The 23,784-nt window shown below is 34.4% G+C and overlaps 1 protein-coding gene across 3 annotated transcripts in view; it reads right to left on the bottom strand.

Moving 5' to 3' along the window:
• Window positions 1–270: 270 nt before the first annotated feature.
• Window positions 271–23,784, bottom strand: part of RBM41 (RNA binding motif protein 41) — a 66,242-nt gene continuing 42,728 nt past the window's right edge. For all 3 annotated transcript variants that reach the window (XM_039233507.1, XM_039233508.1, XM_039233506.1), the window contains 3 exons: window positions 22,130–22,533; window positions 4,809–4,956; window positions 271–3,183 (listed from right to left, as the gene is read on the bottom strand). In XM_039233507.1, the coding sequence (XP_039089438.1) occupies window positions 3,017–3,183; window positions 4,809–4,956; window positions 22,130–22,533 (719 nt within the window). In that variant the 3' untranslated portion in view covers window positions 271–3,016. The remainder of the gene's footprint in view (window positions 3,184–4,808; window positions 4,957–22,129; window positions 22,534–23,784) is intronic.

The raw sequence follows: 23,784 nt of genomic DNA, 5'->3' as shown, positions 1-23,784 counted from the left end.
TTCATGTGTCTGAGTTCCCCATCTTTCGGTTACTGGTTTCTAACTCAATCCCATGTAGTCAGAAAACATACTTTGCATGATTTCAGTCCACTTAAATTTACTGAGGTTTGTTTTATGGTCTACAGTATGATCTATCCTGAAGATATTTATATGCCCTTGAGAAGAATGTGCATTCTGTTCTTGCTGGGTAAAGTGTTTTATAGATCACTTTAAGGTCTAGTTCATTGTGGCACTAAGTCTTTTATTTCCTTGTTTATTATCTAATTGTTCTATTATTCAAAATGGGGCACTGAATACCCCAGCTCTATTGTACACATATATTTCTCCCTTCATTTAGTTCAGTGTTTGATTCATGTATTTTGGTGCTCTGTTATTAGGTGCATATAGAATTTTGCTCTTTCTGATGGGTCTACTCTTTTATCATTATCATTATCACAAAGATGTCACTCTTTGTGTCTAAAGACATTTTTTTTTGTTTTAAAGTCTATTTTATCTAATATTAGTATATCTACTCCAGCTTTCTTATAGTTGCCATTTGCCTGATAATCCTTTATGTTTAATCTTCAATCTATTTGTATCTCTAAATCTAAAGTGTAGCCCCAACAAATAGCACAGAGTTGAATCTTGTGTATTTTTCCCAGTCTGACAATCTCTGCCTTTCACTGGATTGTTTAATCCATTCATATGTATTGCTATTATTAATGTACGTGGACATAAGACTGCCATTTTACTGTTTTTTTTTTTTTTTTATGCCTCTGGCGTTTGCCTTTGTTTCTCTATTCATCCTTTGGCATTGAATAGTTTTTAACTTAAGTTTAATAACATTTTCAGTTATTTCCATAGTGGTTGCTCTAGGGCTTACCATACAAATATTAACTCAGTTGGCTTCAGATATATAGAAACTAAATTCCAATGAGATATAAACACCTTATTCCTACATGAATCTATTTGTTTACCCACTTTTTTGTGGTATTATTATTATACACATTATTTCTACACATTATAAATCCAACAACAAACTGTTATAATTATTATTTGATGAAATTTTATTTCATTTAAAGAAGCTCAGAGAAGGAAGAAGAACAAATATATATTTGTCACTTTTTTTATATTAACTTTCTTATTTCCTATTTCTTGTTTTCTTCACTTGTTCCTATAGATTGGCATTACCATCTGGAGTCATTTCTATAGTCCAATACAGCTTTGCTTCCACCCAACTCCTATGTTTTGTCATTAGCAAATATATTTCATTTTTATGTGTTATAAACCCAACAATGCAACTATATATATGTATATTGCTTTATACAATTGTTTTTCAAACCAATTAAGAGAAGAAAAAATGCATTTAGACTGTCTTTCCTAATTATGTAATTACTTTTAACCGTGGTATTTTTCTATATGTATAGATTTAAATTATTATCCAAAGTTACTGCTTTCCGCCTGAAGAACTTCCTTTGCTATTTCCTAGAAGTCAGGTCTGCCAGCAACAACAGTTTTTAATGATGTGGGAAGGCTTATATTTTAATCTACATTTTCAAAAACAGCTTTATTGGATATAGGATTCTATACTGACAGGTGTTTTCTTTGAGCACTTTGAATATGTTATCCCACTGCCACCTCCGTTGTTTCTGATGAGTAGTTAGCTGTTAGTCTGATTGGGGTTCTCTTCTAAGTGATGCTTCATTTCTCTCATGCTACTTTCAAGAGTTTCTCTTTGTCTTTTAGTTTTAGCATTTTTGTTATGATGTGTCTGTCCATTTCTTCTTTATCCTATTTTGGGTTTGTTGAAATTCTTGGATGTATAGGTGATGTTTCTCATCAAATTTGGGACATTTACAGCCATTATTTATTGGAATATGTTTTCTGCTTTTTTTCTTTCTCTTCTCTTTTTCTTGTCCTCTCATTAAAAGTATGTTGGGGTGCTTAATGGTCCTACTCTCTGTTCAGTTTTCTTCCATTTTTTTCTTCCTATTCTTCAGCCAAAATAATTATCATCTCTTTTAATCCTTACAACCCAATGAGGTAAGTAGTATTATTATCCTCATTTTATAGATGAGAAAACTGAGGCTCAGATTAAGTGACTTGCCAAGGTCACGAAGTGGTAAGTGTGGCTGTGAAGTTCAAACACAAGTCCAATTCCAAAGTTTGTACTACTTCCTCTATATCATACTTTTTTCCTATTCTCCAGCAACTATAAACAACTGAGGGATTTAGGAATGACTGACTCTCTTCTGGAGAAAACTTTCTTCCCGCCCTCTTTTAGTATTGTTTACTAGTATGTTCCTCTTCTAAAATTCATATACCTAATATATAACATATATTAGATATTGATTCAATGTTTATTGCTTTGAATTCAATGATTGCTCAATGGTAGCTAGCTTAATGACTATGAGAACATCAATATTTTGATCTAAATGCTTTCATTAGAAAAATATATAGCTTTTTGAAGATACTGGTAACTTCATGGGGAAGCATTCATTAAATATGTGGACTGATTTAATGAAATTACCTACTGTCACTGCTGATAGTTCTTATTCAACAGCATTTGTTGATGTTTAGGCCTGGTGTCTTGGTCATTTATTTACTAGGTGAATATAAATAGGGATAAAGGAGCTCCTGTAAATAAATATTTCAACATTTAGTTAGTTTTTTAGTTCTGCATATAGGAAGAAACCTTGGAAAGAATGTTATCTTTAGGGACAAATATTTAAGACCCCCGATAAATTATAAAGATTTTTAAAATCCTTGGAAATAATCCTTTGTAATTTATCCTGAGAAAATGATACCCTTTGTACCCTACACTTCATACTTGCCATGTCTGTCCTATATAGTCTTTGATTATAAAAAAATGTTTCCTACCAATTCATTCTGAAACAGAGAGGGATTATCTTAGATTTTTCTCTCCCTCAGTTAGTTTCTCTTCTTCAAATCAAATAAATTGCTATCTATACACAAATCCCAGATCCAAGATTCTGATGCAAGAAAGACCTCCTGGGACTCACCATCTATATATCTTTTAGCTACCACTGATTTCTGTAGTGTTATCTGTAGCAGATGATATGAGACAAGCAGCCTGGAGATCTGACTGTTGCTTTTTGTTCTTTCCAAATTCTATCACCAATATTTTCCCATGCAGTTTATATCCATTTACTAGATGCAATGCTTGCTGTGCTATCTCCTTATCTAAAAGAGAAAAAAAAAAAAAGCATCAATTTACATAGGGCTTAATAATTCAATCCTATTCCAAGTCTAGTTTATGTTGTTTTGCCTTTGAGTTAAATATAGGCTATAAAGCTATATTTAGTTCTTTAATATAGGCTATAAGTCTACATATAGTTCTTTAATTTGATTATCTTTTCCATAATCTCAAATTTGTATAACTCAGCAAGAATAAACTAATGGCTAAAAATAATGACAATAAAAACTTAAAATGATGTTTGAGTGTCTCCTAACTCAAAGATAATGGTAGAGAAACAAGAATATAGACAGTCTGCCAAAGAAGGTTAAGCTATAACCAATAATATACAAACCTCTATCTTAGGTAACAGATTATAGGTATTGTGATAATGAAACCATTTTCAAAATGGATGACATGAATAAAAGGTGTTATCATGGTACTGAGGACATTTTGCTGCTTTTTTTCTTTTGATGGGAGAATAGAAGCCCTCATTGGAATAAATAAGTTTAAGAATTCTTATAGACATATGGATGCTTGTGGTGTGAGTATACAGTGTATAGCAGGAGTTTTCAACTTTCAACTGTTTTCAACAGTCTCAGAGCCTGTATGTAAAAAATTTAGAAGAAGTAGAATTACTGCCCAGAATCTGTGAAATCATAAGTAGACAAGCAATGTCTTCTGACTAAACCAATTTATATCTCACATATGTATATACTACAAATTGCTGTTACTAGTAAAATAGCTATACACTTTAAAGTACTGAGTTTATAAAACCTTTTCATTATATATATTTTTTTCAATTAATGGATACATTCAATTAATGGATCAATGAAAAATATTTTAAGTTAAAAAGGGTCCTCACACGAAAGGACTGAAAGTGTAGAGGACCCACAAACCTTACCAAGATAGGAAAAATGGTATAAGAATGTATGAAAAAAGCAGAGGGAAGTCTGGTACAGCTTATGTGTAAAAGCACTTGCCTACACATAGATTACTAGGCTGTTTTTAAGTAATGGTAGTTTAGGGATAATGGAAGGTATAGCTCCTACCCAGCTTCCACCAGAAGAGACAGTCTGGTCTGTTACAGAAAATGAAATTCCTATATTACTATTCTCTTTTAATTAGGATACTGAAATCATATATTAAGATAGAAACAATGGTTAAAAGAATTTATAATCATCCCCTAGTTAATTATGAATTACTAGTGAATTAACATGTTAACATATAATCTCTTAGTCCCAAAAGAATAGCATAAGGCAAGTAACAAGTATTCTATCAGAATACCAATATATTAATAAGTAATATAATCTGAACTAGAAATACTGTCATCAGCAAAAGGAAGGTCAATTTTGACAGAGTGAGAAGGACGTGCCATGACTGGAGAAAACTGAGGACAATGGGATCAGGCAGTCATACACTGTCAACAGAGGAGAAGAAGCATAGAAGAGAGGGTGGAGGAACACTAAAAACATATTTTCCTTACTTCTCTTTTCTTCTTCCCACGTGCTGTTCAAGCCCATGTCTCTCATGTGATATAAAGAAATCAAAGGACTATATCTAAATTAGAGAGGGTATAAATAGTCTCTAATGAACTGATGCTACAATTAATTACCCAGATAAAGCTACTTACTGGGAAAGGTGATAAAAGCCTGCCCCTTCATTCGTCCAGTCATCATTCGGAATTGAATTGGTGGTCCTTTTTTCTCCTGGAACCGAGCGAACAGTGAGACAAGGTCTCTTTCGGTCACCCGAGGGCTAAGGTTCTTCAGGTATAACACCTAATGTAAACCGAGGATTAACAGAGATAGCACATGAGGGAGGTAAGGCAACTATTTCACTGTAGTAAGAATTAGTTTCAGATACAGATGACAGATTAATACTTGGATCTAATTTTACTCCCTCCAGAAAACTCTCTAAAACTATAGGGACTTTTTTTTTTTAAACACAAACCCATAAGATCAGAAAGAACAAGGAAAGGAGGCAATAGCAGCAGTGCTCTAGAAGCTGGAAAATAAAGCTGAATCTTACACCAGCAGTGGGGAAAGCCAGGAACTACCCCAAACTACACCTAAGAATCCTCAAACAGTTTAGGAACTGATAGCTTCAAGTACCTCTGAAAATGAAGGTAAAGGGATGAGGTTAAGATAAGGGGAGTAGGCTGAAAGTTGTTTAAAAGCCAACTAGATCTTGGAAGATCCTCCCCTAAAATTAGCTACTAGAGAAAGGCCAATCCCAATCCTGGTGAATACTGGTAGCTCATTTTCTAAATATGGGGAATGTCAGGCTCAGATGAGGATGTAAATACTATATCTGAACACAAGAAGATTAAGAGAAATAATGTACACTAAGTATGATTAGCCCCAAGAGAAAAGACAAAAAAATACTGATTTGGGATGGGGAATTTCTCCAACAAATGGACCAGCCAGGTGACTTTAAAGTGAAGCTAAAAGTCAGCAAGGGCCATTCATGTGCTCAGAGCTTCTAATAAATATGGGAACAGATTACCAGGATCTGGTACCTACCGTATCTGAGGAAAGCCTCTAATGTGAAAGAACAGAACAAACAGAAATGAAAGCAAATGAAAAAGAAAATAGACAATGCAAGGAGAAGAAAACTTCAAAAAACTATCACTAATCCCCTCAGAGAAATGAGACAATATTCTATTAGGAATGGGATGCTATAAATAAAAAAATTCAAGAAAACAAAAAAGAGCCCTCGAATGCAATTAAATTTAAGTCCTTATTGGCTTAAAATAGATTGTTATGTTTTAAGGAAGCCCCACTATAACACTAAAGAAAATACCTATAGAAGATAAAAGAAAAAAAGGGAAAAAACACATTAGCACAAAAAAATCAATGAAATGAAAAAGAAGACATCAAGAGAGGAAAAAAGGGGACAAAAGAGCTATAAGACAGAAAACAAATAATAAATGATGATAGTAAATCCTTATCAATAATTACATGTAAGTATGTTAAACTCCCTAATCAAAGACACAGAGTGGCTGAATAACTAAAAAAATAAGATCCAACTATAAGCTGTCTATAAGAAACTCACTTTATATTTAAGGCCACATATAAGCTAAAAATGAAAGGACAGAGAAAGACATTGTATGCAAATGATAACCAAAAGAAAACAGGGGTGGCCATGTGTATGTATATCAGATAAAATAGACTTTAAGTCAAAATTGTAACAAGAGACAAAAATGGGCATTATATAATGACAAAAGGGTTAATTTACTTAGAAGCTATAACTATAAATAAATATGCATCCAACACCAGAGCACCTGAGTATATGGAGCAAACGTGAGAGAACTGAAAGAAGAAATAGACAGCAATACAATAATACTAGGATTTCAATACCTTACTTCCAATAGCAGAAGAGAAACTAGAAAATTCACAAATACATGGAAATTAAATGTCATACTTTTAAGCAACCAACGGGTCAAAGAAAAAATCAGAAGGGAAATTATAAAATATCTTGAGACAAATGAAAATGAAACTACAACATAACAACATTTATGGGATGTAGCAAGAGCAGTACTAAGAGGGAATTTTATAGTGATAAATGCCTACATTAAAAAAGAAGATCTCAGGGCACCTGGGTGGCTCAGTCAGTTGACCATCCGACTTTGGCTCAGGTCATGATCTCACAGTTTGTGGGTTTGAGCCCCGCCTCAGGATCTGTGCTGGCAGCTAGCTCAGAGCCTGGAGTCTGCTTCAGATTCTGTGTCTCCCTCTCTCTCTGGCCCTCCCCTGCTCACGCTGTATCTCTCTCTTTCTCAGAAATAAATAAAAACATTAAGAAAAAAAATTTTTAAAAAATAAAAAAGAAGATCTCATGGGGCACCTGGGTGGCTCAGTCAGTTAAGCGTCAGACTTTTGATTCTGGCTCAGATCATGATCTTATGGTTGTGAGAGTGAGCCTTGGGTCAGGCTCCATGCTTCAGATTCTCTCTCCTTCTTCCTCTGTCCCTCCCTTGCTCACAGTCACGTGCTTGCTCATTCTCTGTCTCTGTCTTTCAAAAACAAAACCAAAAAAAATCTTAGACATGCCTGGCTGACTTAGTCAGTGGAACGTGTGACTCTTGATCTCAGGGTCTTGAGTTCAAGCCTCACCTTGGGCAGTGGAGTTCACTTTAAAAATATAATAAAGGGGTGCTTAGGTGGTTCAGTAGGTTAAATATTTGGCTCTTGATTTCAGCTCAGGTCATGATCTCACGGTTCATGAGTTTGAGCCCCACATCATGCTCTGTGCTGAGAGCGTGGAGCCTGCTTGGGGATTCTCTTTCTCCCTCTCTTTCTGCTCCTCCCCTTGCTTGTGTGCTCTCTCTCAAAATAAATAAATAAACTTTTAAAAATATACAAAATAATAAAATAAAATAAGATTTCAAACAAACAACTTGACTCTACAACTTAAGGAACTAGGAAAAGAAGCAAACTAAGCCCAAAGTTAGTAGAAGGAAAGAAATAAAAACTAAAGCAGAAATAAACAAAAGAGATTAGAAAAACTAGAAAAAAATCAACTAAACTAAGCTGGCTTTTTAAAAAGAGCAACAAAATTGACTACCTTTAGCTAGACTGAGAAAAAAGGAGGGAATCAACAATTAAAGAGGAGATGTTATAACTGATGCCACAGAAAAAGAAAGGATTACATGAGACTACTATGAACAACTATATGCCAACAAATTGGATAACCTAGAAGACAAGGATAAATTCTTAGAAACATAGAACCTACCAAGACTAAATCATGAAGAAATAGAAAATCTAAAGAGATTTATAACTAGTAATGAGATTGAATCAGTCATCAAAAACCTCCCAGCACAGAAAAGCCCAGGACCAGGTGGCTTCATGGGTGAATTCTACCAAATACTTAAAGAAGAATTAACGTCAATCCTTCTAAATGTTTACACTAACAATGAACCATCTGAAAATTAAATAGAAAAACCAATCTCATTTACAATAGTATCAAAAATAATAAAATGCCTAGAAATAAACTTAACCATGTAGCTTAAGGACTTGTACACAGAAAACTACATAACATTGATGAAAGAAACTTAAAAAAGACACAAATAAATGGAAAGATATTCCATATTCATAGATTGGACTGGAAGTATTAATATTGACAAAATGTTCATACTACCCAAAGTGATTTACAGATTCAATGTAATCTTTATCAAAATTCCAGTGTCAATTTTTATGGAAAGAAAAAAATCCTCAAATGGATATGGAACCACAAGAGATCCCATGTAGAAAAAATAATCTTGAGGAAGAAGAACAAAGCAGGAGGCATCATATTTCCTAATTTCAAGCTACAGTAATCAAAACAGTATGGGACTAGCATAAGTAACAAACATACTGACCAATAAAACAGAATAGGGAGCCCAGAAAGAAACCACATATTTATGGTAAATTGATCTTTGACAAAGGGGCCAAGAATATATAATGGTAAAAAGATAGTCTCATCAATAAATGGTGTTGAGAAAATTGGATATCCACAGCAAAAGAATTAAAATTGATGCTTAACTCACACCACACACAAAATGGATTATATATTTTAAAATAAGACCTGAAACTCCAAAAACTCCTAGAAGAAAACAGAGAAAAAAGCTTTGTTGCACTGATCTTGGCAATGACTTCCTGGATACGACATCAAAAGCACAAGCAACACAAAAGCAAAAATAAACAAGTGTGATTACAACTAAAAACATGTGCAGCGAAAAAAAAAATCAGCGAAGTGAAAAAGCAAAGCACAGAAAGGAGAAAATATTTGCAGATCATATATCTGATATCTGATAAAGGATTAATATCTAAAATATATAAGGGACTCCTGAAATGCAGTAGCAAAAAAACAAAACAAAACAAAACAAAACAAAAACCCACCTGAAATAACCCAATTTTAAAAATGGGCAAAAGACCTCAATAGTCATTTCTTCAAAAATGACATACAAATGGCCAACAGATATATAAAAAGATGCTTAATATCACTAGCCATCAGGAAAATGCAAATCAAAACCTCAATGAAACATCACATGTGTTAGGATGGCTACTAATAATAACAACAACAACAAAAAGTAAGTGTTGATGAGGATATGGAGAAATTTTAAGTCTTGTTTGCTATTGGTGGGAATGTAAATTGGTACAACCACTATGGAAAACAGTATGGAGGTTCCTTAAAAAATTAAAAGCAGAACTAACATACAATCCAGCGATCCCACCTCTGGGTATATACCCAAAAGAACTGGAATTGGGATTTGGACAAAATATCTGCATTCCCTTGTGCAGTGCAGCATTATTTATAATAGCAAAGACATAGAAACAACCTAAATGTCCACTGACAGATGAATGGATAAATAAAATATGTATAAATACAATGGAATACTATTTGACCTTTAAAAAAAAATCTTTTCATTTGGTACAACATAAACTTGGAAGACACTATGCTAAGTGAAATAAATCAAATACAGAAGAAGAAATACTACATGATCCCATTTATATCAGGCATCCAACACAGCCAGACTCATTAAAGCAGAGTAGAATCATGTTTGCCAGGAGGCTGGGAGGAGGGGTAACTGGGGAGATGTTCATCAAAGTGTACACAGTTTCACTTATGCAAGATGAGTAAGTCCTATAGATCTACTGTACAGCACAGTGCATATAGTTATCATTACTGTATTAGATACTTCAAATTTATTAAGAAGGTAGATCTTATGTTAAATGTTATTATCAAAAAAAAAAAAGGAGGAGGGAGGAAACTTCTAGAGGTGACGGTTAAGTTTAGGGCATTGGATATGGTGATGGTTTCATGGGTGTACATTTATTTTCAAACTCATCAAGATTTGTACATTAAATATGTACAGCTTTACTGGATAAGTGATGAATCACTGAATTCTACTCCTGAAAACAATATTACACTATATTTTAACTAATTAGAATGTAAATAAAAAATTGACACAAAAAATGCAAAATAAATATGTACAGCTTTTTCAAATGTCAATAGTGCTTCAATTAAAAAAAAAATCCAACCACGGAAATAAAGGACTTGTACACTGAAGACTACAAAACATTGTTAAAAGAAATTAAAGAAGACACAAATGCAAAAATGTCCCATGTTCATGGACTGGAAGACAATATTGTTAAAAATTACATACTACCTAAAGTGGTCTACAGATTTAATGCAATTCCTATAGAAATCCCAATACTATTTTTTATAGGAATAGAAAAAACAATCCTAAAATTCATATGGAACCACAAGGGACCCCAAATAGCCAAAGCAATCTTGAAAAATAAGAACCAAATTGGAGGCCTCACACTTAATTTTGAAACATTACAAATCTACAGTAATCAAAAGAGTAAACCAGCACAAAGACAGTTATACAGACCAATGGTACAGAATAGAACCCAGAAATAAATCCACACATGTACAGTCAACTGATCAACAGTGGGGCAAGAATGCATAATGGGGAAAATGTACTCCTTCATTTCCTTCAACAAATGATGGTGGGGAAAGTTGGTATCTACATGCAAAATAACAAAACTGGACTGTTATTTAATACCACATACAAAAGTCAACTCAAAGTCTTTAATACTTAAATATAAGACCTGAAAAATCTAAAACCCCTAGAAGAAAACATAGGGGAAAAGCTTCATGACATTACCTTGGCAATGATTTCTTGAATAGTACGTTAGAAGCACAGGCAGCAAAAGCAAAAATAAAGTGGGACTACATTGACTGAAACACTTCTGTAGAGCAAATGAAACAATCAGCAAAGTGAAAAGGCAACCAACAGAATGGAAGAAAGTATTTAGAAACCAAGTATCTTATTAGAAGTTAATATCTAAAATATATAAAGAACTCTTAACAACTCAACAGCAGATAACCCAATTAAAAAAAAAAAAAAAAAAAACGGGCAAGGGGCACCTGGATGGGTCAGTCAGTTGAGCAACTGCCTCCTGATTTCAGCTCAGGTCATGATCGCAGAGGTTCATGAGATTGAGCCCCACACTGGGCTCTGGGCTGACAGCATGAAGCCTGCTTGGGATTCTTTCTCCCTCTCTCTCTGCCCCTCCCCTGCTCACTCTATCTCTTTCAAAAATAAATAAACATTAAAGAATAAACTATTTTAAAAATGGGCAAAAGACCTAAATAGACATTTCTTCAAAGAACACATGTAGGAAATAAATTGACAAGGATGTACACAAATGGGAATTCCTGTACACTATTGGCAGAATGTAAAATGGTGCAGCCATTATGAACAGTATTGGAGGTACTACAAAAAATTAAAAATAGAACTACCATATGGTCCAGCAATCCCACTCCCGGATACTTATCCAAAAGAATTAAAATCGGAATATCAAAGAGATATCTGAATACATGTATTGATTGAAACACTGTTCATAATAGCCAAGAGGTGGCAATGCCCATCATGGATGAATGGATAAAGAAGATGTGGTATACACACACAATGGAATATTATTCAGTCAGAAAAAGGAAGAAAATCTGGTCATATGCTACACCACGGATGAATCTGGAGTATATCATCCTAAATGTAATAAGCCAGTCACAGAAGGACAAATACTACATGATTTCACTAATATGTGGTATCTACAGTAGTCAAACTCAATGAAGCAAAAAGTAGAATGGTGGTTATCAGGGGCTGAAGGGAGAGGGAAATGGGGAGTTGCTGTTCAATACCTATGAAGTTCAGTCATACAGGATGAAAAAGTTCTAGAGATGTGCTGGACAACATTGTGCCAACAGTTAATAACACTGTAACGTATACTTAACATATTGTTAAGAGGGTAGATCTTAAGTTACCTGTCTTTTACTACAATAAAAAAAGATAGAAGAAAAAATCTCTATATGTTAGCTAGAATAAATTATATCCTTTATAGTTTAATGGTACTTGAGAAGAATTCAGAGAGAAGCAGCACAAGCAAAGAGCCAGAAAACAGGGCCCACTTAAATGCCTTAACCACTAAAACATAAATAAATATATTAAATGTTATAATAAGCAAGAGTCTATGTCTCAAAGACTTTAGAAGCTGCATATTTGCATATTTAGCATTTAACTACACTTTATCTTAAAGGCAAAGGCACAGATTGACTGATGTGATTCACTTAAGTAATTTCAGATGATCTAGAGTTTTGGCTCTGAAATACTTATCATAAGGCATCATTAGATTAAATAACCATAGAAAGGAGTATGTGAAACATACTGCAAATTTCTCACCAAGTAGGAAAGATCCATACTAAGATGGTTCCCTTTGATATGAACATTTTTAAAAAATCAAGAAGACTTCTGGTAGACGTGGCTTGGTCACTTCTTGCTTGGATGCATCTTCTCTGCTCCAAACACACACACACCCCCCCCCCCTATATACACAGGTATGTATGTATGTACACATCACTAACACACATATATATTCATACATACACACACACAAAGGTACAGCTAGGCTCAAAAACAAGATAAACATTTCTGTGAAACAGAAAAACAGATACTCCAAGTAGTGATACAGAATGAAACTTCCTGGCATCCTTCTGCAATATACAGTACTGCTTTGCATGTTTTGAACTTTATATAAATAGTATAAAACTGTATGCATTTTTCTGTAGGTATCTGTTTTAAATTTTTAAAAAATATAGACTACTTTTTAGAACAGTTTTAGACGTACAAAAAAACTGAGAAGGTTGTACAAAGAGTTCCCATATACCCCACACCCAGTCTCCCCTATAATTGACATCTTATATTACTATGGTGCATTTGTTAAAATGAATGGATGAATACTGATACCTTATTTATTAACCAAAGGCCACAGTTTATTTAGATTTCCTTAGTTTCCCCCTAACGTCCTTTTTGTTTCAGGATTCCATCCAGGATACCACAGTACGTTTAGTTCTCATGTGCCTTTAGGCTCCTCTTGGTTGTGGCAGTCTCTCAGACTTTCCTTGTTTTTAAGGATCTTGACAGTTTTGAGGAGTCCTGGTCAGGTAGTCTGTAGGATGCCCACTACTACCATTTTTTTGTGGTGTTTTTCTCATGGTTAGATTGGGGTTATGGATTATGAGAAGGAAGACCAGAGAGGAAAGTGCAATTTTGATCATATCATATCAAGTATGTATACTATCATTGTGATTAATGACTGTTGATGTTAGCCTTGATCACCTGACTGAGGCAGTATTAGGTTTCTACACTGCAATATTGGTCTTTTTTCCTAACTTTCCATACTGTACTCTTTGGAAAGAATTCACTCAATAGCTCAAAACTAAGAAGCGGAAAGTTATGCTCCCCCAGTTTGAGTTGGAGCATCTATGTAAATTATTTAGAATTCTTCTGTGTGGGATATTTGTCTTATCTCCCCCAGTTATTTGATTTACTCAATTATTTCTTATCAGTATGCAGTCATAGCTTTTTATCCTATATTTGAGGTTATAATCCAATATTGACTTACCTAGTTATACAAGTTGTTCCAGCTTTGATCACTGGAAACTCTTTCAGCTGGCTCCTTTGCTCTTTTGGCATATCCCCAACAATGTTTTCATGTTGTTGTTTTCAGCACTTTATTACTTTCTGTCACTACAAAATGCTCAAGGCTCATCTTGCATATTTCCTGCCCCACTACTAGAATCAGTCATTTCTCTAAAGGAGTCCCTGTTCCTTTTACTAGAGAATGGTATTACAAACTAAGATTTGGGTGCTGAACAAGCTTGTTGCTACTGGAGTATAAATAAATTCATTTAGACCGTCTCAGCTGACAGAGAAAAAATTATGTTTATACTAACCTGTGTATATATATCTATATTTTATATATAACTATCTATATCTATACTAAGCTAAACATGATTTCATACTGCTGTCTCCAACTCTAAACCATTATATGGATCATTCTAGTTTCTTTTCTTTGCTTGTCTGTGAATTCTTCCAGGGAGAAACCTGGCTCCCACCACCTGCCATCCATTTACTTATTTGCTCCATTTTATTATACATGTGTATCAGTATCAGGATTGTTAACCAGTACCCACATGAGACACAACCTTACTATTAACTAGGGTACAGTGATTATGCACACTTCTGTTTTTAGACTTTTATACTCCACATATTTCCAAAGATACTTAAGTCAGCACCTTTCGCCCGCATACCTTCACTGAGGTTGCTTCATACATTTGGAACACAGATTGTCTTGTCATAGTCGTCATTATTTCTTGGGGCTCCCCAACCTCTCGAATGATTTTTTGATATTTGTATACAGTAAGGGTCACTCTTCATGCTGTACAGTTTTATGGGCTTTGACAAATGCATATCTTGCATCCACCATTACATTATCACATAAAATAACTTTACTGCCTTAAAATGCTCTGTACTTCCCCTATTCCTCTCTTCCTCAACCCCCTGAACTTCTGGCAACCATTGGGCATTTACTGTCTCTACATTTTTGTGTTTTCTGGAATGTCACATAATTGGAATCATACAATGTGTAGTCTTTTCATACTGACTTTCACTTATTAACATATTTATAGTCCCTCTGTGCCTTTCTGTGGCTTGTTGGCTAATTTCCCTTTATTGATAAATTATACTCCACTGTATAGATGCAGCACAGGTGAATGTATCCATTCATCTACTGAAGGACATTCTAATTGCTTCCAGTTTTTGGCAATTATGAGTAAAACCGATAAGCATTCACATGTGGGTTTTTGTATAAATATAGGTTACCAAATCAATTGGGTAAATAATTAAAAGTGTAACTACTGGATTATACGGATTTGTGAGCCTGCTGAACTGACTTCAAAGAAGTCACAACATTTTCTAGTCTCACCAGCAATGAATAAGAGTTCCTGTTGCTCATCGTCCTCTACAGCATTGTATTGTCAGTTTTATTGTGAATTTTAGCCATTCTAATAGGTGTGTAATGGCATCTCACTGTTGTTTTATTTTGCAATTCCCTGAGGACAACGATGGTGAACTGCTTTTCATATGCTAATTTGACATGTATATAACTTCTTTGGTGAGGCAACTGTTCTTATATTTTGCCCATTTTTTAATCGGGTTGTTTGTTTCACTACTGTTGAGTTCCGTGTCTTTGTGAAAAAGACAGAGTATATCAAAGATATGTCTTTGTGTATTTTGGATGAAAGTCTTTTATTAGACATGTTTTACAAATATTTTCTTCTAGTCTGTGGCTTGGCTTTTGATTTTCTTAAAAGTTTCTTTCACATAGCAGAAGTTTATAAATTTAATAAAGTCTGTTTATCAACTTTTTTCTTTCATAAATTATGCTTTTGGTGTTGTGTCTATAGATGCATCACCAAACATAAGGTCAGTTAGATTTTCTCCTATTTTCTTCTATAAATGTTATAGTACTGTGTTTTACATTTAGATCTAAGACCTATTTTGAATTCATTTCTTTTTTTTTTTTTTTTTGAAGAATGTAAGATCTGTGTTTAGATTCCTGTTTTGCATGTGGATAACCAGTTAGTTGTTTTATCACAATTTGTGTAAAGGCTATTCTTTCTTCATCGAACTGCTCCCTTGTCAAAGATTAGTTCATTATATTTGTGTGAGTCTATTTCTGGAGTCTCTGTTCTGCTCAATTAATCTATGTCTTTTTTTTTTCACCAACACCATCCTTCTTGATTATAGTAAATCTCAAACATGGGTAGTATCAGTCCTCCAACTTTGTTCTTCTTCAGTATTATGTTGGATATTCTGGGTCTTTTGTCTTTCCACATAATCTTATAATCAGTTGATCTATATCCACAAAATAGCTTGCCAGGATTTTGTTGGGATTGTGTGAAATCTATATATCAATTTGGGCAGAAATGAATTCTTAACAATATTAAGTCTTCCAATCCACGAACATAGAGTATCTCTGTATTTACTTATGATCCTCTTTAATTTTTCATCAGTTTTGTAGTTTTCTGTATATAGATCCTGTACATATTTTGTTAGATCTATACTTAAGTATTTTACTTTTTGTGGTGCTTTTATAAACAGTATTGAGTTTTAAATTTAAATTATTCATTTCTTGGTGTACAGAAAAGCAATTGTCTTTTGTATATAAACCTTGTATCCACCAACCTTGCTATATTGCACTTATTAGTTCCCATAGTTATTTCACATTGTTGTTATTGGTTCTTCGGGATTTTCTACATAGACATACATGTCATCTGTGAAAAAAGACAATTTTTTTCCTTCTCAATCTGTGTGCTTTTTCTTTTTTTATTGCACTAGTTAGCATTTCTAGTACAATACTGAAAAGAAGTAGGGAGAGAGTACATCCTTGTTTTATTCCTGATCAAAGTGGAAAGCACCCAGTTTCCCACCATTAAGTATAGTATTAGCTGTAGGGTTTTGTAGATATTCTTAATCAGGTTGAGGGTGTTTCCTTCTATTCCTAGTTTGCTGAGAGGTTTTGTCATGAATGAGCTTTGCATTTTGTCAAATGCCTTTTCTACATCAATTGAAATAATTATATAATTTTTCTTCTTTAGTTTGTTGATGTGGTGGGTTATTATATTAATTGATTTTCAAGTGTCGGATCAGCCATAGATGCCTAGAATAAACCTCACTTGATCATGAAATATAATTATTTTGAAACACTGTTGGATTTCATTTCCTAATATTTTGATTTTCAACAAAATATCTTTATTTTCCTAAAATTTAAGATTTTTGTATCTGTGCTCATGAGAGATATTGGTTTGTAGTTTTGCTTTATTTAATGATTTTCTCTGGTTTGGGTATTAAACTAAGGCTGGTTTCATAAAATGAGTTAGAACGGTTCTGTTTTGTAGAAAAGATTATAGAGAATGGGTATCATTTTATATGATTCTATTTTCACCCCTCTTTGCATATCAATTATACTTTGTTTTATCATTTTTTTAGTGGTTGCCTCAGAGTTTACAATACTCACTTATGACTAATCTAAGCCCACTCTCAAATAACATTACACTACTTCACAGGCAGTGTAGATAACCTGTAATAGTTATATACACCAAATACTAATTCCTCCCTCCTATCCCTTATAATATTCCTGCCTTATAACATTCATTTAACAATATGCTATAATTACCTAACACGTTACTTTGAATAGTTATCTTTTAGATCACTTAAAAATAAGAAAATAAAAGATTTCATTTTACCTTCATGTTTTCCTTCTCCTATGCTCTTCTCTTCTTTATAGAAATCTGATTTTCTGGCCTATATCATTTTCCTTCTCTGGAAAAACTTAAAAATTTTTTTTTTTTCTCACAAGGCAGATTTACTGCTGACAAATTCCCTCAGTTTTTGTCTGTCTGAGAAAGTCTTTATTTTTTTGTTAACTTTAGAAGGACTGTTTTCCTGGATACAGATTTCTAGGTGAGCGTTTTTTTTTTTTTTTCTTTTAATACTTTAGATATTTCAGTCCTCTCTTCTTGCTTGGTTTCTGACGAGAGATCCGATGTAATTCTTATTGTTCCTCTATATGTAAAGTGTTTTCTCTGGGTGTTTTCAAGATTTTCTCTTTGTGTCAGCTTTCTGTGTTTGAACATGACATGCTTAGGTATATTCTGGGGTTACTTATGCTGATTGATACTGTCTTCCCAGATCCCGAATCTGTGGTCCAGCGTCTATCATTAATTTTGGAAACCTCTCAGCCATTCCTACTTCAACTATTTCTTCTGCTCCTTTTCTTTATTCTCCTTCTGGTATTCCAATCGCATGTATGTCATACCTTTTGAAATTCTCCCATAGCTCCTGGCTGTTATTTTCAATTTTTGTACAGTCTTTTTTCTCTTTGCATTTCAGTTTGGAAAGTTTTTACTGACATGTTTTCAAGCATATGGATTCTTTCCATGGCCACTTCCAGTCTACTGATGAGTCTATCAAAAGCATTTCTTTTCAGTGTTTCTAATTTCTTGCATCTCCTTCTGATTCTGAGTTTCTGTCTATCTGCTTACATTACCCATCTGTTCTTACATATTGTATATTTTCTCTAAAGATTCTTCAGCATATTAATCATAGCCATTTTAAATTCCACATATCTAATAATTCCCAAACTTGTATATCTATCCGAGTTTGGTTCTGATATTTGCTTTGTCTCTGCAGACTTGGTTTTCCTTTTAGCATGCCTCGGCATTATTTTGTTATTGAAAGCTGGACATGATGTATATTAAACAGGCCATTAGTATGAAGTTTTATGTTAATCTGGCCAGGAGTTGATGGTGTTTAGTGTTTACTCTAGCTGTAGGTGTCAGGGGTTTCAATTTCCCCTAAAGTTCTTGTTTTTTGTCCCCTATTTTCTTTGGGGTTCCCTAATACCTCCTTATATGGAGTCTGAGCCTTGCAAGTCTTTCAGCTATAGTCCATAGTTATTATATTGAAGCTCTACTGATCTGGTGGTAAAGTGTGAGGCAAGGGGAAACATTCTGTAATCTCATAATTAAGTCTCAAGACTTTTAGCATGCCTCTGTCCCCAGCCTGTAGCCTTCACAAATGTCTCATGGTTTTTTTTTTTCCTCTCTCTCTCTTTTAGATGAGACAGGAAAGTTAGAGGCCTCTGGAGTTGGATAATTTCCCTTCCCTGCAGGCTGGAGAAGGTCTTGGTAAAGTTATTTCACTTGCTGAGTATCCTTTGTTAGGTAGAAGCTCTGGGTAGATTTCAAAATGATTACTTTTCCCTTCCCCATACCAGGAACAGGAGATTGTTTCTTGGCCCTTCCCCTTGAGCATTTAATGGAGTTCCTGGAGGTAAAAATCATGAAAATATGAGGGACTTCATAGACTGAGGCCCCTAGAGTTTGTCACTCAAACAATCTACACTCTGGTTCCAGCAATTTGTCAAAGTTACTGCTTAAGTGTCCCTATCAGTTTATAGCTTCAGTGCTTTCTGCTCCTGAAAAGCAGATCTGTGCTGTGATTCTCTGTAATTGCCTGTCTTTCCAGACTCTGGGTTGCAGTTTGCTCTGTGACTTCAATTCTCTCATGCATCCAAGAAAAGTCATTGCTGTTTTGTTTGTTCAGCTCTTTTTCTTGTTATAAGACATGAGTGATAACTTCCAAGCACTTGACACGTTGGAGCTACAACCAGAAGTCTGCAAGTAGCTTTCTTCATTCAACATTATGTTTGTGAGTTTCATGTATGTTGATACCTGTAGTTCTATTTTATTCATTTTCTATTTTATGAATATGCCATGCTTTATCCATTCTCCCGCTGATGAACAAGTGTGCTATTTATAAACAATGCTATGTTGAGTATCTTTATAACATCTAATGTGCACATGTAAGAGTTCCTCTAAGATAGATACCTAGGACTGGGATTGCTGACTTATAGTGTATGAACAACTTCCATTTTACTAGATATTGCCACAGTGTTCATAAAAGGGATTGCCTTCATTTATATTCACCCAGCAGGATATTAGAGTTCTTACTGTTCTATATGTTCACCAATACATGGCATCGTCAGGCCTTTAAATGTACACCAACCACCTGGGTGTTAAACGGTTTCTCATTGTATTTCTTTGATTGCTTACTAATAAGATTTTGTAATTAATTGGTTATTCATGTTTTCTCCTCTGTGAATTGCCTGTTCACATCTTTTGGCCATTTTCATTGGGTTGTTGGTGTACTTCTTGTTGGTTTTGTAGGGGAGGATTTCCTTAAAATGACTCAAAAGGTACAAACCATGAAATAAAATACTGATGATTTGATTACATTAAAATGAAAGACTTCTGCTTAACAAAAGACATCAGAAATAATGTTTAAAAGATAAGCCCCCCACAGGAAGAATATATTTGCTAAGTAAGCAACATGTGTTTGTATCCAGAATTTAAAAATAATTTCTGTAAATAATATGAAAAACTAAGCAATCAAATAATGGGCAAAGGAAATGGAACAGGCAATGCACAGAAGGTTACTGAAAGGCTAATAAATGTATGGTTACAAGTGTAACTTCATTGGAAATCAGAAACATGCAAATTAACTCAGTGAGATACCTTCAGACATTTTAGACGGGCAAAAATGAGAAGTCCAACACGAAAGAGCCTTGGCAAGGATATGAAAAGGATTTCTGAAACACTGCTCATGGAGTTCAATATGTACATACCCTTTATCACAGTAATTCCACTCCTAGGAATGTAATCTAGAACAGTGATTCTTAAAATGTCACTGATCAGCAGCATCAGCACCTCATGGGAGCTTGTTGGAAATGCAAATCCTCGGGCCCTACTCCAGGTCTACCAAGTAAGAAATTCTGAAGGTGGAGCCCAGCAATCTGTTTTAACAAGCCTTCTGGGTGATTCTGGTGCATACTGACATTTAAGAATCACTGCAAGAGAGCAATATTTTTCCAGTTTTTTGGACTGAGATTTATAGGAAGAAATGCATTTTACATTCAGGCACACATATATACCACACACACACACACACACACACACACACACACCCAAACCAAAAGCTTCCAGAAACAGTCAAGACCCCCCTACTCTACAGAATGTACTTTGATATTTTCTATTCTATTTTTTCATTAGAAAAATTGCTTATTGTGCCCTATTAACTGTAACCTCAAGTTTGAAAAACTGTCCTAGAGAAACTCTTGTACATATGCAACAGGAGATATGTACAATGTTTGTTGCAGAATGGTCTGTAATAGGAAAAAGAAAAAATATCTTCAGGAGAATGGATAAATTTTAATTATAGTGTAGTTCTACAATGTAATACTCCATAGTTCCTTATATTATTAAATGTTTCAAAAATATTATGTATATTGAGTCAAAAAAGCAAGTTATAGAAGAATATGTTGAGTATGATATCATCTACATAGTTTTAAAATATGTAAAGCTATATGTTGTTTATGAATATATAACTATGTAGCAAAAACATAAAAACATGCATCAGGATGATAAGTAGCAAATTCAGGACAGTAGTTACCTCTGTAGAGGAAATAGGGAAATTGGATTAGTGAGGGACACCTGGAAGCCTTCAGGTGTGTCTCTAAGGCTCTGTTTTTCTAATTAAGGAAATAGGGAAACTGTGAAGAACCGATTAAGATGGGTGGCTAGGTATAAGGGTATGTGCTGTACTATTCACTACCTTTTTGTATATTAGTAACATTTTATAATTAAAAACACTGCCCTTATAATAAATCAAGCTGCCCACGAACAGCAAGAATATATTAGAAATGCAGTCATTCAGAGGAACTGCCTTAATATCCTTCATCTACAATGTCTTTTTTTTAAATTCAGGGACAGCCAGAAGCTAACATTATTTTTTTGGTTTTGTTTTTTAAATTAAACACAGCCAAGTATATGCTCCAGAGGCTTGTGTTGCCTCTTTGGGTGACATAACAAAGTTTTCCATTCTGGATGTAACATACACCAATAATGTGAAATAATGATGTGATCAATAAAACAAGGATTGTTTACAATTCTTATATATTTGTCAGTTTCTCAAGCCTTAGAGGCCCTGCACTTTCACTTTGCTGCTTAGCTATTAGCAATTTAAAATCATATGTCATATGAAAGACAGGTAAAGCATTCTAAAGAAAAAACTCATGTTAAGACAGTAAACCCTACTCACAACCAGGTGACCAATTATTTATTGACTAATTTCAGAGGCAGCATGGCTACCTGATATGGTAGTCTTATGAATAATACTTGATTTATTACTAGCCTAGGAAACTGGAGGTTACTTTTCCTTCAGTTCAGGGACTCTAGTGGGTATGGACTAGAATCTCATCAAAATTTCTTTAAAATTCTAAGGGTAGCTTAGGACCTTAGGAAACCACAAAGAACATCATAGGAAATAACGCTACTTATATAGTATGAAGAGAATTAATAGTCAAAGTCAAGGAAAAACACAATCACTATGCCTATGTCACGATTCCTTGGTATAATCAAAGCTAATTTAAAAGTATTAATTTAGGTAGAGGTAAAGAAAAATTAAAACAACCCATGTTTTTTTCTTGGTTTGGCCTATACCTTGTTTGGCTCCCCTGGATTATATGAAGAAAACATAGGAATTTTTCGGATCTCTTCCTCTGACAAACGATTTCTCTGGATCTCATCTTCTGGGACAAATTCTATTGGCTGCGTCAGCTTCTTAGGCCCAGTCCAATACTGCTCAGGTGAATTATCAATACCTTTTGCCACATGGAGACTGGGACCTTTACCCTGTGCTGCCTGTTTTCCCTTGTCCTGGAGTAATGACGGGTTCTCAGCTGTGCCACTATCTCCCACTGATGTAGCTGAGACCAGTGAGTGGGAAGCAAAGGGTTCACCTCTCATAAGTTGAAACTCTTCAAGACGTTTTTTCATTATCATCTCTTGGTAAAAACTTTCCAGGTTGTTCATGGGATCACCTTTGTTCTTCTTTTGGGGTTCATCTAGATCAAGACAAAGAGATAGGGAAGTTCTACAAAGCCTACCAAGAAAACCTTTGACAAATAAATAAAAATTAAATCTTGGATCTCAGATATAGAAACTCTGTTGGGGCAAGGGTTTACAACCTTTGACAAATGACAGTAGTATATAGCTAGTTTAATGCAGTGTATCTCAAGCAAGGTTGGAACGATGGTGAGGCAAGTGAGGCGCCTCGGGTGCAAAATCTAAGGAGGTGCTCACTCTGAGTCATGCAAGTACATGCACCTAACTGATAAGGACATAAAAATGTAACAAGTATGGCATTATCCCACTCCACAGAATTAATAATAATTCCTTGGTATCATCTACGACCGAGTTCATATTCAAATGGCTCTGATTCTCTCAAAGGTATCTTTTTACACTTGGCTGTTCAATGCAGAATCTAAACCAGGCTTTGGCAGTTATAGCTCTTTAGTCTATTCTATTTTAAGACAATGCCCCTTATTTACACCCCTCCAACTAATTTTTTCCACATCCCATTGAATTATTGGAGGAAGCACATCATTTGTCCAGAGAACAAATGAAATTTGACTTATTGTTCCTCATGTTATTGTTTCACTTGTTCCTTAATCCCCTCTATTTCTTACAAACTGGCAGTTAAATCTAGAGCTATGCTATTTAAGACAATAGTCATTGGCTACATAAATCTATTTAAATTAATGTTTTAGATGTCAGCTCCCCAGTTAAACTAGTCACATTTCAAATGCTCGATAGACATATGTAGCTAGTGGATACCATAATGGGTAGAATAGATAGAAACCATTTACATCATTGTGGAACACTGCATTAAGATAGTGCTGACCTAAAGATTTAATTGAATTTAGGCTCAATATTTTAGGCAACGATCTTCCATAGATAGAAATGTATTTCCTATTATGTCATGTCATAAGGCACATAATGTTTAGTGGTCCCACTTTAATGATGCTAAAGTTGATCAGCAGATTCAGGCGGTGTTAGTCTGATCCCTCCACTGTGAAGTTATTCCATTCACCTAATGGGATTTGCATCCATGGATGACCATTGCCTAGATCTATTAATTTATTAAGAGTTGCAAAATGGAACTCCACTAGTTATATTATTTATTTTGTGTTTATTAATTCTATTATTTCTGTTGTATTTATTATCTAGAATTCTATAATGAACTTACCATCAATTATTTGGTTTCCCCATATACAGTTTATACAGGAAAGGCAAGACAAATGCTTGACTTTTTC

Source organism: Hyaena hyaena, unplaced genomic scaffold (assembly GCF_003009895.1).
Source record: "Hyaena hyaena isolate Hyena2069 unplaced genomic scaffold, ASM300989v1 scaffold_77, whole genome shotgun sequence".
NCBI lineage: Eukaryota > Metazoa > Chordata > Mammalia > Carnivora > Hyaenidae > Hyaena > Hyaena hyaena.
The sequence above is the reverse complement of the archived record's forward strand: the minus strand, read 5'-3'. Positions and strand labels throughout refer to the sequence as shown.